The 16,674-nt window shown below is 50.8% G+C and overlaps 2 protein-coding genes across 2 annotated transcripts in view; both read right to left on the bottom strand.

The window, feature by feature from the left end:
* The window catches only part of nhej1 (nonhomologous end-joining factor 1), a 289,544-nt gene that overhangs the window by 250,632 nt on the left and 22,238 nt on the right, over nt 1–16,674 (bottom strand). Inside the window, exon 3 of the mRNA XM_085986798.1 lies at nt 7,004–7,142. Coding sequence (XP_085842924.1) covers nt 7,004–7,142 — 139 coding nt within the window. The remainder of the gene's footprint in view (nt 1–7,003; nt 7,143–16,674) is intronic.
* On the bottom strand, nt 8,142–14,684 carry LOC147120641 (uncharacterized; the record flags this gene model as incomplete). The annotated part of the gene is made up of 2 exons (XM_085983667.1): nt 8,142–8,193; nt 13,957–14,684. Coding segments are annotated over 2 exons (780 nt in total), but the record flags the coding sequence as incomplete, so codon positions are not given.

Raw genomic sequence — 16,674 nt, 5'->3', positions numbered from 1 at the left:
AGCTTGGTCAAAGAGGTAGGTTTTAAGGAGCGTCTTAAGGGAGGAGAGAGGTGTAGAGAGGCGGAGAGGTTTAGGGAGGGAATTCCAGAGCTTAGGGCCTAGGCAACTGAAGGCACGGCCACCAATGGTGGAGCGATTAAAGTCAGGGATCCTCAAGAGGCCAGAACTGGAGGAGCGCCGAGATCCCAGAGGGTTGTGGGGCTGAAGGAGGTTACAGAGAGAAAGGGAGGGGGGCGAGGCCATGGAGGGATTTGAAAACAAGGATGAGAATTTTTAAATTGAGGCCTATTTCAGCTCTGGTTCTTTCACCAATCATCTTAAATCTGTGTCTCCTCTGGTTAGCGACTGTCCCGCCAGTGGAAACGGTTTCTTATTTACTCTCATCGGAAACCATTTGTAATATTCAACAGCTCCATTAAATTTCTCAGACAAGTATAAAAATTCGCCATTTGGTGCTGCTCCTTCATGGTGACTAAATGGCATCATCCTTGGGTTGCGGCACTTGCTGCGTTGAGTCAGTTTTGTGTTATGTCTTCAGAAATTTCAATTAAGAAAACATTGCTTGAAGACTTGGCTAAACGGCTGGTGTGTGAAGACTGAGTCATCGAGTGCCAGGAATATTTGGCCCAGTCTACAACCACAGAGACAGTGTTACATGTGGGTTAGGAGGGTGGTGAATGCCCACTCAAGAGGTCTTGGTACACAACAACACCAACAGCTGGCATTTATAGAGCGCCTTTAACACAGTAAAACCATCATCGAGCAATATCTGACACCGAGCCACGTAAGGAGACATTAGGGCAGGTGACCAAAAGCTTGGTCAAAGTGGTAGGTTTAAAGGAGCGTCTTAGAGAGAGAGAGAGAGAGAGAGAATTCCAGAGCTTAGGGTCCAGGCAGCTGAAGGCACGGCCACCAATGGTAGAGTGATGAAAATCGGGGATGCTCAAGAGGCCAGAATTGGAGGAGCGCTGAAAGTCAGGGCTCATACATAGTAAACAGCGTAAGTACCCTTTTAATGACGTGAATGCAATGCTAATCAATCTCTCCGACCCAGAAAGGGGACAATTTCAACTGTTTAATCTCATTCCTACATGTAGTAAATTCTTCTTAGCGATTTTTTAAAAAATAATGAAATAATTAATTCGTTTTTTTTCTTACTTTTCCTTTCTGTCTCCTTTTTTCTCTCTTAATCTAATCTTGGTTTCCCTCTCTTTATTCCTCTTTCTGTATTTGATTTGACTCTAATTCACCCTATTTCCTTCTCCGTTGTTCCTGTTTCTTTCTCTATCCTTGAATCTCATTTAGTTAAGGAGAGAGACTATTGGTCCCGTCGTTCTCCAAGGTCCCAGATGCCCTGTCACCCTCGCCGTGTTGTTTTCAGCTCACACTTCCAGCAAGTTATGGTGCAAATTATATTCGAGCTGAAGGGTGCTGGAAAAAGTCTAAAGGGGCAAGCCGCAGGATATCCCACTCCTGCAAGATTTGGCCCATAAACTGAGCTGGTCTTAGTTGACACTTCTACTAAAGGGATGAGCAGGTAGGGATCTGCTTCCTTTGTGAAAACAACATCACCGGCATCATAACAGCAATTGGGCAACGAACGTTCACTGGACAGATTCCTGGGATGGGGGGATTGTCCTATGAGCCGAGATTGAGGAGACTAGGTCTATATTCCCTAGAGTTTAGAAGAATGAGAGGTGATCTCATTGAAACATATAAAATTCTGAAGGGGCTTGACAGGGTAGATGCAGGGAGGCTGTTTCCCCTGGCTGGGGAGTCTAGAACCAGGGGTCACAGTCTCAGAATAAGGGGTCGGCCATTTAGGACTGAGATGAGGAGAAATTTCTTCACTCAGAGGGTGGTGAATCTTTGGAATTCTCTACCCCAAAGGGCTGTGGAGGCTCAGTCGTTGAATATATTCAAGGCTGAGATCGATAGATTTTTGGACTCTAAGGGAATCAGGGGATATGGGGATCGGGCGGGAGAGTGGAGCTGAGGTAGAAGATCAGCCATGATCTTATTGAATGGCAGAGCAGGCTCGAGGGGCCGAACAGCTTACTCCTGCTCCTATTTCTTATGTTCTTAATTCCCCCTCCACTCCAGTGCCATAGGCAAGTAGCCATTCCACAGCGGATTCTGTGAGGAAGCTCTTGGAGACATCCTGTTCTATACTCTTTGGCCCCACACTCCAGTTTCTATGGCACATGCTTAGGATTTTGAGACAATACACTGAGGATGAAAGCAGTTCAAGTTTGCCCCCTAAATACCCCCACCCCCAATGTTAAAAGAAACATTTTCATTCTCGCAACACAGCAATTAATAAAAGATTTTGCTGTGGCACATTACAGATTATTGCCGTAAACATTTAATAAAAGGAAGACTTGCATTTATACAGTGCCTTTCACAACCTCGGGACGTTCCAACGCACATTACAGCCAATTAGGTACTTTTTGAAGTGTAGTCACTGTTGTAATGTAGGAAACGTAGCAGCCAATTTGTGCACAGCAAGCTCCCACAAACAGCAATGTGATAAGGACCAGATAATCTGTTTTAGTGATGTTGATTGAGAGATAAATATTTGCCAGGTCACCAGGGATAACTCCCCCTGCTCTTCTTGGAAATAGTGCCATAGGATCTTTTACACCCGCCTGTGAGGGCAGACGGGGCCTCGGATTAACATCTCATCTGAAAGACGGCACCTCCGACAGTGCAGCGTTCCCTCAGCACTGGCAACTGCAACGTCAGCCTGGATTATGGGCTCAAGTCTCTGGAGTGGGACTTGAACCCACGACCTTCTGACCCAGAGGACAGAGTGCTAACCACTGAGCCACACATGGAGGATTCAAGCAGCGAGCATCAGTATGCTATTGCATCATGGGGTTGGAGAGGGCAGGATAGGGGATCAAAGCTGTCCGATTCTCGGCTGGCGTCCACGCGCACTACCAGCACAGGTCATACGATGGCAGCCAGGAGTCAACTGTTGACCCCTCTGGGGCCCACCAAGGCCAATTATACCACCTCTGCAGCTGCCCTGGCAGCTAACTCTGCACAGCCCAGGGAGAAAACCCGGAAATTTCCTATTCTGCATGGTAGAAACATAGAAGATAGGAGCAGGAGTTGGTCATTCGACCCTTCAAGCCAGCTCCGCCATTCAAGAAGATCATGGCTGATCTCCTACCTCAACTCCACCTTCCCGCACTATCCCCATAACCCTTGATTCCCTTAATATTCAAAAATCTATCGATCTCTGTCTTGAATATACTCAACAACTGAGCCTCCACAGCCCTCTGGGGCAGAGAATTCCAAAGATTCACAACCCTCTGAGTGAAGAAATTTCTCCTCATCTCAGTCCTAAATGGCCAACCCCTTATTCTGAGACTGTGACCCCTGGTTCTAGACTCCCCAACCAGGGGAAACATCCTCCCTGCATCTACCCTGCATGTTATATGTTTTAATGAGCTCACCTCTCATTCTTCTAAACTCTAGGAAATATAGGCCTAGTTTCCTCAATCTCGCCAGATAGGACAATTCCCCCCATCCCAGGAACTAGTCTGGTGAACCTTCATTGCACTCCCTTCGAAGGCAAGTATATTCTTCCTTAGGTAAGGAGACCAAAACCGTACACAATACTCCAGGTGTGGTCTCACCAAGGCCCTATATAATTGCAGTAAGAGTTCTTTACTCTTAAAGTCCAATCCTTTTGTAATAAAGGCTAACATACCACCTGATTGTTTGCTGTACCTGCATGTTAACTTTCAGTGAATACCAACACTTCCCAGTCTCTCAACATTTAAAAGTTTATCTGATCTTCTATTTTTCCTACCAAAGTGGATAACTACACATTTCTCCACATTATATTCCATATATCTGGGATGGAATAAGTTGAAGGAGTCAATTTGAGTGCCAGCTTGGCTCAGTGGTAGCATACTGGCTTCTGGAGTCAGGAGGTCAAGGGTTCAAGCCTCACTCTCGGACTGGAGCACATAATCTAGGCTGACCCTTCCGTACTAAGTGTGCACTATATCAATGAAGGTGCCCTCTTTTGGATGAGACATTAAACCGAGGCCCCGTCTGCCTTTGTTACCTCTAGACTTGACTGTGCCAATGCTCTCCTGGCCAGACTCACACATACCACCCTGCGGAAACTTGAGCTCATCCAGAACTCTGCTGCCTGTATCTTAACTCGCATCAAGCCCCGTTCACACATCACCCCTGTGCTCGCTGATCTACACTGGCTTCTGGTCTGGCAATGCCTCGATTTTAAAATTCTCATTCTTGTTTTCAAATCCCTCCGTGGCCTTGTCCCCTCCCTATCTCTGTAACCTCCTCCAGCCCTACACCCTCCGAGATCTCTGTGCTCCTCCAATTCTGGCCTCTTGCGCATCCCCAATTTAATCGCTCCACCATTGGCGGCTGTGCCTTCAGCTGCCAAGCTCCGAAGCTCTGGAATTCCCTCCCTAAACCTCACCTCCTTTAAGACGCTCCTTAAAACCTACCTCTATGACCAAGCCCTGTACGAAAATCTCTTTCTGTGACTCGGTGTCAAATGTTGTCTGATTACGTTCCTGTAAAGAGCCTTGGAATGTTTTACTACGTTAAAGGCACTATGTAAATGCGAGTTGTTGTTGTTGTTTGGGTGGGTGGCACTATTCGAAGAAGAGCAGGAGAGTATTCCCTGTGTCCCGACCAACAGGGAAAAGCATGGTAGATGCAATATAACGTGGATAAATGTGAGGTTATCCACTTTGGTGGTAAAAACAGGAAGGCAGATTATTATTTGAATGGCAATAGATTGGGAGAAGGGGAAGTGCAACGAGACCTGGGTGTCCTTGTGCACCAGTCGCTGAAGGTAAGCATGCAGGTGCAGCAGGCGGTTAAGAAGGCAAATGGTATGTTGGCCTTCGTAGCGAGAGGGTTTGAATACAGGAACAAGGATGTCTTGCTACAGTTGTACAGGGCCTTGGTGAGACCACATCTTGAGTATTGTGTGCAGTTTTGGTCGCCTTATCTCAGGAAGGATGTTCTTGCCATGGAGGGAGTGCAGCGAAGATTCACCAGGCTGATACCTGGGATGGCAGGAATGACGTATGAGGAGAGATTGGGTCGATTGGGCTTATACTCGCTGGAGTTTAGAAGAATGAGAGGGGATCTCATTGAAACTTATAAAATTCTGACAGGACTGGACAGACTAGATGCAGGAAGGATGTTCCCGATGGTCGGGGAATCTAGAACCAGGGGTCACAGTCTAAGGATAAGGGGTAAGCCATTTAGCACAGAAATGAGGAAGAATTTCTTCACCCAGAGAGTGGTGAACCTGTGGAATTCTCTACCACAGAAGGCAGTAGAGGCCAATTCATTAAATATATTCAAGAAGGAGTTGGATATATTTCTTAAGGCTAAAGGGATCAAGGGGTATGGGGAGAAAGCAGGGACAGGGTACTGAATTTGGATGATCAGCCATGATCGCATTGAATGGCGGAGCAGGCTCGAGGGGCCGAATGGCCGACTCCTGCTCCTATCTTCTATGTTTCTATGAGATCTCTGTGCTCCTCCAATTCTGGCCTCTTGCGCATCCCCAATTTAATCGCTCCACCACTGGCGGCTGTGCCTTCAGCTGCCAAGACCCCAAGCCCTGGAATTCCCTCCCTAAACCTCACCGCCTCTCCTCCTTTAAGACGCTCCTTAAAACCTACCTCTATGACCAAGCCCTGTACTAAAATCTCCTTCTGTGACTCGTGTCAAACGTTGTCTGATTGCGTTCCTGTAAAGAGCCTTGGAATGTTTTACTACGTTAAAGGCGCTATGTAAATGCAAGTTGTTGTTGTTTGGGTGTGTGGCACTATTCGAAGAAGAGCAGGAGAGTATTCCCTGTGTCCCGACCAACACTACCAAAAGGAGATTAACTGGTTATTTATCACATTGCTATTTGCTGTGCTGTGGCTCGGATTGGCTGCTATGTTCACCTACTTAGGGATGTCTCGATGATGTGAAAGGTGCTATACAAATGCAAGTTTAGTCTTTCTACTGGGGCCCAACATCCGCTTCTCTTTTGTTGTCTAGCGTGTGTGTTGGCCTTGGCTCAGTTGGTATTTTTTAAAATTCGTTTCTGGGATGCGGGCGTCGCTGGCAAGGCCGGCATTTATTGCCCATCCCTAGTTGCCCTCGAGAAGGTGGTGGTGAGCCGCCGCCTTAAACCGCAGCAGGCCATGTGGTGAAGGCACTCCCGTAATGCTCTTATAGCGGTTTGGTACAACTAAGTGGCTTGCTAGACCATTTCAGAGGGCAGTTAAGAGTCAACCACATTGCTGTGGGTTTGGAGTTACATATAGGCCAGACCAGGCAAGGACAGCAGATTTCCTTCCCTGAAGGACATTCGTGAACCACTATCCGGTAGTTTCAATTCCAAATTTATTTCACTGAATTTAAATTCCCCAGCTGCCATGGTGGGATTTGAACTCACGTCTCCAGTCCAGTAACATAACCACTATGCTACCGTACCCTATCACTCTCGCCTCTCACTCAGAAGGCAATTGGTTCAAGTCCAACGCCAGGGACTCGAGAACAAAATCTAGGCAGACACTGCCAGTGCAGTGCTGAGGGAGCGCTGCATTATCAGAGGTGCCGCCTTTCAGATGAGACGTTAAACCAAGGCCCCTCTGCTCTCTCAGGTGGATGTAAAAGATCCCATGGCACTATTTCGAAGAAGAGCAGGGAAGATCACTCCAGTGTCCTGGTCAAAAATGATCCCTCAACCAACGACACTAAAAAACAGATTATCTGGTCATTATCACATTGCTGTTTGTGGGAGCTTGCTGTGCACAAATTGGCTGCCGTGTTTCCTACATTACAACAGTGACTACACTTCAAAATGTACTTCATTGGCTGTAAAGCGCTTTGGGACGTCCTGAGGTCGTGAAAGGCGCTATATAAATGCAAGTCTTTCTGTCTCTCCAATTTATGTGAAATGCAGAGTTCATATTACTGATTAACACAAAGTCCTCACCTCTGCTAAGCGTAGCACCATTTTCCTTGTATTCGAGAATCTCTGCGTCTTTCCTCTCCAAGAGCAGCATCAGGTCCCGAGTCTGTCTGTGCAGAGCCTGCATCATACTCAACAATGGACAGATCATGTGACGGGATACCTGCAGATGATACGGGGGATGAAAGAGATTGGTTACGTCACCTAACGTTACGTGCCTTTCATGTTATCCGGCACCGAGCATCCAAAGGTGGTGCAACGAGGCTCGCGCGGAATTGTTTAAAGCCGCTTGCAAATCCTCATTAATATTGATAGAACCATAGAATTTTAGAGCACAAGGAGAGGCCTTTCAACCCATCGGATCAGTTCTGGCCCTCTGAAAGAGATGTCCACTTAGTCCCATGTCCCTGCACTTTCTCCATATAACCTTTCCAAGCTTTTCTTACTCAGATATTTATCCCCTTCCCTTTTAAAAGCTATTATGGATTCGGTTTCATGTAGGATATCCCATGTTACTTTTTAATTCATTTTTGGTATATGGGCATCGCTAGCATTGATTGGCCATCCCCTAATTGCTCGAGAAGGTGGTGGTGAGCCGCCTTCCTGAACCGCTGCAGTCCATGTGGTGAAGGTGCTCCCACAGTGGTGTTAGGTAGGGAGTTCCAGGATTTTGACCCAGCGACGATGAAGGATCGGCTGATATATGTCCATTCCAACAGCCCTCCGCCTTAAAGAAATTCCCTCTGTTCTTTTGGTGATGATCTGTTGTAAGTTGGGGAGTTTGAAATGGCGGTTCTTTATCATGAATACAATTTTCAGAACAATTCAATGTCTCTTCTACCCCTCTGACATGAATCTTGTCATTCATGTGGAAATGACTTATGAAGTAATACTGGGCGGCCTGCTGGTGGCGCTGTCCAGGGAGAGTATAAATACTCGGGCATGGGCCCAGCTTGCTCAGGACATTCCTCAACAGGAACTAGTGAAGGACACAACTAGATCTCCATGTTGAAAAACAGTTGATTAAAGCTTTGTTTAATACTTAGACCAAGTACCTAATAGTTTTCTTACATCACCTTCCCTGCATCAGTTCAGTGGATAAACACACTGGGGTAGAGTTTGCACTTTGGGCACAAGTTACACTGGTTTTGAGAAATTGCGCTTAAAATTCCGTGATCGTTTGCGCTGGCTTGGCCGATTTCGGGAGAACTGCACTGGAAAAAAACACAACGCAATCGAGCGGAAACTCCAGGCCACTATTTAGCGTGGAAATGAGCCACACAGATCAGAAAGGTTGTAGATACCATCTTTGGTCTGCGCTGGCTTGGCTGATTTCAAATAGTGCAGCGAGTATGGTTGTTACACTTGGCCTCAGTGTTGGGAGGGGTTGGGGCGGGGGGGAAAGAGGGTAATTGGTCTGTGACGCTACTCGCTAGGATGTAGCCACTCCTGCTGGAATCTATATGCCTGTGTGGCGGTCCAGCGATGCTCCCTGTGGTCAAATAGCCTACTGGCGACCCACTGTAGGGCAGCCGGTGCCTGTGCAAATTGTATCCCGACATAAGTCAACGTCTTCAAAAGGAGGAGAGCGGATAATTGAAGGGAGGAGGAGGAGGTGGGGAAAAAAAAATCGCTCACGCAGTCGAGTTTATAGGTGCAGTATAGTCGAGAGTCGGAATTTTCCAACGAATTGAGAACAAGAATCGTCTTCAGACATTGTAACATGAAATCATCCATAGACACACCAGTAAAATATATATATATAAAAAATACGAAGCGAGATGCAGCCTTACCACAGCCTGCCGATAGGTATCAAAATGAATAATTGTGAGGTTTTCAGCAGCAAATAACTTGAGGTTTAGAAAAACGTCTCAAAAATCAAATAACATTTTTCAGTATTTGGTCACTTCAGTCGCAGGTTCATTAAAAACCAACGTTGGCTGCAGTCTTGGTGTTGGATGTGGTCAGTCTCCTGGCCCTTAGTGACCGCACGGAGTCTGGGCTAAACAGCCAGCGCTGCAAGACGCCTCCCCTCGTGGGCGTCGCCGTGGGCTAATGCTTCACCACCAATCACCCTCAATGTTGGCCGACGGTGCCAGCCGTGACTCAGTGAGCAGCGCTCTCGCCTCTGAGTCAGCAGCTTGTGGGTTCAAGTCCCCACTCCCAGAGACTCCAGCACAAAATACCAGGCCGACACTCTCAGTGCAGGGCCGAGGGAGCTCCGCTGCACCATCGGAGGTAAACCGAGGGCCCCCGTCTGCCCTCTCAGGTGGGCATAGAAGATCCCGCGACACTATTCCGCAGAAGAGCAGGGGAGTTCTCCCCGGTGCCCTGGCAAATACTTATCACTCAACCAACATCACTAAAACAGATTATCTGGTCGTGATCTCATTTCTGTTTGTGGGATTTTACTGTGTGCAAACTGGCTGCCGTGATTCCGACATTACAACAGTGGCAGCATTTCAAAAGTACTTGATTAGCTGTGGAGTGTTTTAGGATGTTCTGAGGTCGTGAAAGGTGCTTTCTATTTTTTTTTAAACCAGTAACTGGTAAACAGCAGTATTGTCACTGGAGTGAACTTTGGAACAGGAGTCGGCCATTTAGCCCCTCGAGCCTATTCAATCACATCACGGCTGATCTGGGACCTATCTCCACATACCCATTGAAGTTACTGCCGAGTTTTCATTGCCTCAGGTAGAGCACGGAGTAAATTGGTTGGATGTTTGAGCTTCTTCGGGTGCCATTTAACACCGTCATCCACCCATTTGCTGTGTGCTCTTGGGTTGTGGGTGACCCTGCCAAGGCTGCTTTGATTTCCCTTTCCTCGTTGCCCTCGGGAGGTGGACCTTCTGCTAAACCGATTGAGTTTTTAATAACTGGGCCAGCTCAGTCGACGATTTGGCCCCTTGCGCATCCCCTACTATCATCGCTCCACCACTGGCGGCCATGCCTTCAGCTGCCTGGGCCCCAAGCTCTGGAATTCTCTCCCCAAACCTCTCCACCTCTCCCTCCTCCTTTGACACTACTAAATACATATTTTGGTTCTGTCTTCACAAAGGAGGACACAAATAACCTCCCAGAGATGCCGGGGAACATAGGGTCTGATGAAAGGGTGGAACTGAAAGAAATCAGTATTTGTAGGGAAATGGTGTTAGGAAAATTGATGGGACTGAAGGCCGATAAATCCCCAGGGCCTGATAATCTACATCCCAGGGTACTTAAGGAAGTGGCCCTAAAAATAGTAGATGCATTGCTGGTCATCTTCCAGAACTCGATAGACTCTGGAACAGTACCCATGGATTGGAGGGTAGCTAATGTTACCCCACTATTCAAAAAAGGTGGCAGAGAAAAAGCGGGGAATTATAGACCGGTAAGCCTGACATCGGTAGTGGGGAAAATGCTAGAGTCCATTATAAAAGATGTAATAGCAGAGCACTTGGAAAGCAGTGACAGGATCGGACAAAGTCAACATGGATTTACAAAAGGTAAATCATGCTTGACTAATCTACTGGAATTTTTTGAGGATGTAACTGGTAAAATAGATAAGGGAGAACCAGTGGATGTGGTGTATTTGGACTTTCAGAAGGCTTTTGATAAGGTCCCACATAAGAGATTAGCGTGCAAAATTAAGGCACATGGGATTGGGGGCAAGGTATTGACTTGGATAGAGAACTGGTTGGTGGACAGAAAGCAAAGAGTTGGAATAAACGGGTCGTTTTCCGAGTGGCAGGCAGTGACTAGTCAGGTACCGCAAGGATCGGTCCTAGGACCCCAGCTGTTCACAATATATATTAATGATGTATATTAATGATGATCTGGACGAGGGAATTGGATGTAATATCTCCAAATTTGCAGACGACACAAAGCTGGGTGGGAGGGTATGCTGTGAGGAGGATGTCGTGAAACTCCAGTACGATTTGGACAGGTTGGGTGATTGGGCAAGAAACATGGCAAATGCACTATAATGTGGATAAATGTGAGGTTATCCACTTTGGTGGCAAAAACAGGAAGGCAGTTTATTATTTGAATGGCAATAGATTGGGAGAAGGGGAAGTGCAAAGAGACCTGGGTGTTCTTGTGCACCAGTCACTGAAGGTAAGCATGCAGGTGCAGCAGGCGGTTAAGAAGGCAAATGGTATGTTGGCCTTCGTAGCAAGAGGGTTCGAGTACAGGAACAAGGATGTCTTGCTACAGTTGTACAGGGCCTTGGTGAGACCGCACCTTGAGTATTGTGTGCAGTTTTGGTCGTCTTACCCGAGGATGTTCTTGCCATGGAAGGTGTGCAGCGAAGATTCACCAGGCTGATACCTGGGATGGCAGGAATGACATATATGAGGAGAGATTGTGTCGATTGGGCTTATACTCACTGGAGTTTAGAAGATTGAGAGGGGATCTCATCGAAACCTATAAAATTCTGTCAGGCCTGGACAGACTAGATGCAGGAAGGATGTTTCTGATGGCCGGGGAGTCCAGAACCAGGGGTCATAGTCTAAGGATAAGGGGTAAGCCATTTAGGACTGAAATGAGGAGGAATTTCTTCACCCAGAGTGGTGAACCTGTGGAATTCTCTGCCACAGAGAGCGGTGGAGGCCAGTTCATTAAATATATTCAAGACGGAGTTGGATATATTTCTTCACCAGAGAGTGGTGAACCTGTGGAATTCTCTACCACAGAAGGCAGCAGAGGCCAATTCATTAAATATATTCAAGAAGGAGTTAGATATATTTCTTAAGGCTAAAGGGATCAAGGGATATGGGGAGAAGGCAGGGACAGGGTACTGAATTTGGATGATCAGCCATGATCACATTGAATGGTGGAGCAGGCTCGAGGGGCCGAATGGCCTACTCCTGCTCCTATCTTCTATGTTTCTATGTTTACTCCTTAAAACTGACCTCTTTGACTAAGCTTTTTGGTCACCTGCCCAATATCTCCTTACGTGACACGGTGGGATTTGAACCTCTGGTTCCCTAATCCATATCATGTTACCGTGCCCATATTAACATATCACAAAAAGATTTTAACAAGCACGCTACCACAAACGATTAAAGCTCCAAGAGATGTCGAGCAATGCTGCTTGATTTTTGCCCATCAGCTCCTCTGAAAGTCGAGTAGCTAAGTTTCGAAGAGCAGGGGCTAAACAACTAAAAGCTTCCGGTCGCTTGCCATTTCAATTCTCTGCCCACTTCCACTCTGACCTTGGCCTCTTACACTGCTCCAACAAAGTTCAACGGAAGCTCGAGGAACAGCACGCTCATCTTTCAATTAGGCACTTTACAGCCTTCTGGACTCAACACGGAGTTCAACAATTTCAGATCATAACCACCGCCCCCATTTTTTCGGACAGCAGGTGCCGCTAATAATCCTGCTGTTCATTTAATCTCTCCTGCTTTCCACCCCACCCCAGGCTTCCCTTTTGTTCTTTCCTCCCTCACCCTGCCCTTTCCCTGCCACTGCACTCGCTTAAAACATGTTACGTCTCTCATTTTTTCCAGTTCTGACGAAAGAGAGAGAGAGCGCGAGCAAGAGAGAGAGAGAGAGAGAGAAAGAGCGAGAGAGAGAGAGAGAGAGAGAGAGAGAAAGAAGAGCGAGAGAGAGAGAAGAGAGAGCGAGAGAGAGAAAGAGAAAGAGAAAGGGCGAGAGAGAGAGAGAGGGCGGGAGAGAGAGAGAGGGCGGGAGAGAGAGAGAGGGCGAGAGAGAGAGAGAGGGAGAGAGAGAGAGGGCGAGAGACAGAGAGGGCGAGAGAGAGAGAGGGCGAGAGAGAGAGAGGGCGAGAGAGAGAGAGAGGGCGAGAGAGCGAGGGCGAGGGAGCGAGGGCGAGAGGGCGAGAGAGGGAGGGCGAGGAGAGGGAGGGCGAGAGAGGGAGGGCGAGAGAGGGAGGGCGAGAGAGGGAGGGCGAGAGAGGAGGGCGAGAGAGGGAGGGCGAGAGAGGGAGGGCGAGAGAGGGAGGGCGAGAGAGGAGGGCGAGAGGGAGGGCGAGAGAGAGGGCGAGAGAGGGAGGGCGAGAGAGGAGGGCGAGAGAGGGAGGGCGAGAGAGGGAGGGCGAGAGAGGGAGGGCGAGAGAGGGAGGCGAGAGAGAGAGGGCGAGAGAGAGGGCGAGAGAGAGGGCGAGGAGAGAGGGCGAGAGAGGCGAGAGGGCGAGAGAGAGGGCGAGAGAGAGAGAGGGGCGAGAGAGAGAGAGGGCGAGAGAGAGAGAGGGCGAGAGAGAGAGAGGGCGAGAGAGAGAGAGGGCGAGAGAGAGAGAGGGCGAGAGAGAGAGAGAGGGAGCGAGAGAGAGAGAGAGGGCGAGAGAGAGAGAGGGCGAGAGAGAGAGAGGGCGAGAGAGAGAGAGAGGGCGGGAGAGAGAGAGAGGCGGGAGAGAGAGAGAGGGCGGAGAGAGAGAGAGGGCGGAGAGAGAGAGAGGGCGAGAGAGAGAGAGAGGCGAGAGAGAGGGCGAGAGAGAGAGAGGGCGAGAGAGAGAGAGGGCGAGAGAGAGATGAGGGCGAGAGAGAGAGAGGGCGAGAGAGAGAGAGGGCGAGAGAGAGAGAGAGGGCGAGAGAGAGAGGGCGAGAGGGAGCGAGGGCGAGAGGAGCGAGGGCGAGGAGCGAGGGCGAGGGAGAGCTGAGGGCGAGGGAGCTGAGAGGGCGAGGGAGCGCGAGGGCGAGGGAGCGAGGGCGAGGGAGCGAGGGAGCGAGGGGCGAGGGAGCGAGGGCTGAGGGAGCGAGGGCGAGGGCGAGAGGAGCGAGAGAGGGCGAGGGCGAGAGGGGCGAGGGCGAGAGGGCGAGGGCGAGGGCGAGAGGGCGAGAGAGGAGGGCGAGAGGGCGAGAGAGGGAGGGCGAGAGGGAGGGCGAGAGAGGGAGGGCGAGAGAGGGAGGGCGAGAGAGGAGGGCGAGAGAGGGAGGGCGAGAGAGGGAGGGCGAGAGAGGGAGGGCGAGAGAGAGAGGGCGAGAGAGAGGGCGAGAGAGAGGGCGAAGAGAGAGGGCGAGCGAGAGAGAGAGGGCGAGAGAGAGAGAGCGAGAGAGAGAGAGGGCGAGAGAGAGAGAGGGCGAGAGAGAGAGAGGGCGAGAGAGAGAGAGGGCGAGAGAGAGAGAGGGCGAGAGAGAGAGGGCGAGAGAGAGAGGGCGAGAGAGAGAGAGGGCGAGAGAGAGAGAGGGCGAGAGAGAGAGAGGGCGAGAGAGAGAGAGAGGGCGAGAGAGAGAGAGAGGGCGAGAGAGAGAGAGGGCGAGAGAGAGAGAGAGGGCGAGAGAGAGAGAGGGCGAGAGAGAGAGAGGGCGAGAGAGAGAGAGGGCGAGAGAGAGAGAGGGCGAGAGAGAGAGAGGGCGAGAGAGAGAGAGAGAGGGCGAGAGAGAGAGAGGGCGAGAGAGAGAGAGAGGGCGAGAGAGAGAGAGGGCGAGAGAGAGGAGGGAGAGGAGAGGGGCGAGAGAGAGGAGAGGGCGAGAGAGAGAGAGAGGGCGAGAGAGAGAGAGAGGGCGAGAGAGAGAGAGGGCGAGAGAGAGAGAGGGCGAGAGAGAGAGAGGGCGAGAGAGAGAGAGGGAGAGAGAGAGGGCGAGAGAGAGGCGAGAGAGAGGGCGAGAGAGGGCGAGAGAGAGGCGAGAGAGAGAGAGGGCGAGAGAGAGAGGGCGAGAGAGAGAGAGGGCGAGAGAGAGAGGGCGAGAGAGAGAGGGCGAGAGAGAGAGAGGGCGAGAGAGAGAGAGAGGGCGAGAGAGAGAGAGAGGGCGAGAGAGAGAGAGAGGAGGCGAGAGAGAGAGAGAGGGCGAGAGAGAGAGAGAGGGCGAGAGAGAGAGAGAGAGGCGAGAGAGAGAGAGAGGGCGAGAGAGAGAGAGGGCGAGAGAGAGAGAGGGCGAGAGAGAGAGAGGGCGAGAGAGAGAGGGCGAGAGAGAGAGAGGGCGAGAGAGAGAGAGGGCGAGAGAGAGAGAGGCGAGAGAGAGAGAGGGCGAGAGAGAGAGAGGGAGAGAGAGGCGAGGAGAGAGAGAGAGGCGAGAGAGAGAGGGCGAGGAGAGAGAGAGGGCGAGAGAGAGAGAGGGCGAGAGAGAGAGGGCGAAGAGAGAGAGAGGGCGAGAGAGAGAGGGCGAGAGAGAGAGGGCGAGAGAGAGAGGGCGAGAGAGAGAGGGCGAGAGAGAGAGGGCGAGAGAGAGAGGGCGAGAGAGAGAGGGCGAGAGAGAGGGCGAGAGAGAGGGCGAGAGAGGAGAGGGCGAGAGAGGGCGAGAGAGAGAGAGGGCGAGAGAGAGAGAGGGCGAGAGAGAGAGAGGGCGAGAGAGAGAGAGGGCGAGAGAGAGAGAGGGCGAGAGAGAGAGAGAGGGCGAGAGGAGAGAGGGGCGAGAGAGAGAGAGGGCGAGAGAGAGAGAGGGCGAGAGAGAGAGAGGGCGAGAGAGAGAGAGGGCGAGAGAGAGAGAGGGCGAGAGAGAGAGAGGGCGAGAGAGAGAGAGGGCGAGAGAGAGAGAGGGCGAGAGAGAGAGAGGGCGAGAGAGAGAGAGGGCGAGAGAGAGAGAGGGCGAGAGAGAGAGAGGGCGAGAGAGAGAGAGGGCGAGAGAGAGAGAGGGCGAGAGAGAGAGAGGCGAGAGAGAGAGGGCGAGAGAGAGAGGGCGAGAGAGAGAGGGCGAGAGAGAGAGAGGGCGAGAGAGAGATGAGGCGAGAGAGAGAGAGGGCGAGAGAGAGAGAGGGCGAGAGAGAGAGAGGGCGAGAGAGAGAGAGGGCGAGAGAGAGAGGGCGAGAGAGAGAGAGGGCGAGAGAGAGAGAGGGCGAGAGAGAGAGAGGGCGAGAGAGAGAGAGGGCGAGAGAGAGAGAGGGCGAGAGAGAGAGAGGGCGAGAGAGAGAGAGAGAGAGGAGAGAGAGAGAGAGAGGGCGAGAGAGAGGGCGAGAGAGAGAGGAGAGAGAGAGAGAGAGGGCGAGATGAGAGAGAGGGCGAGAGAGAGAGAGGGCGAGAGAGAGAGAGGCGAGAGAGAGGGCGAGAGAGAGGGCGAGAGAGAGAGAGGCGAGAGAGAGAGAGGGCGAGAGAGAGAGAGGCGAGAAGAGAGAGGGCGAGAGAGAGAGAGGGCGATGAGAGGGCGAGAGAGAGAGGCGAGAGAGAGAGGGCGAGAGAGAGAGAGGGCGAGAGAGAGAGGCGAGAGAGAGAGAGGGCGAGAGAGAGAGGGCTGAGAGAGAGAGAGGGCGAGAGAGAGAGAGGGCGAGAGAGAGAGAGGGCGAGAGAGAGGGCGAGAGAGAGAGAGGGCGAGAGAGAGAGAGAAGAGAGAGAGAGAGAGAGAGAGAGGGAGGGAGGGAGGGAGAGAGAGAGAGAGAGAGAGAGAGAGACAGAGAGACAGAGAGAGAGAGGGCGAGAGATTTCACAACCTCAGGACGTCCCTTAGCACTTTACAGTCAATGTAGTCACTTTTGGAATATAGGAAACCCGGCAGAAAATTTGCGCACAGCAAGCTCCCACTAACAGCAATGGGATAATGACCAGATAATCTGCTTTAGGTGTTGGTTGAGGGAGAAATATTGGCCCAGGACACCGGAGAGAACTCCCCTGCTCTTCTTCGAATAATGCCATGGGACCTTTTGTGTTCCCTGAACAGATAATATACTGGGATACCAAATCGTCAATGAGGCGAAACCTCTGCCAGACTGGAGCCATCAGTTTTGGTCCTCACCATAAACTCCACTCCCTTCCCAGAGACACTATTTTCCTCTCCAATCACATTCTAGGGCTGAAGCAGGCTCTGCAAAACCATGGCAATCCA

The sequence above is a fragment of the Somniosus microcephalus genome, chromosome 4 (assembly GCF_052327205.1).
Source record: "Somniosus microcephalus isolate GS21.2 chromosome 4, FLI_Smic_1.0, whole genome shotgun sequence".
Taxonomy (NCBI): Eukaryota; Metazoa; Chordata; class Chondrichthyes; order Squaliformes; family Somniosidae; genus Somniosus; species Somniosus microcephalus.
The sequence above is the reverse complement of the archived record's forward strand: the minus strand, read 5'-3'. Positions and strand labels throughout refer to the sequence as shown.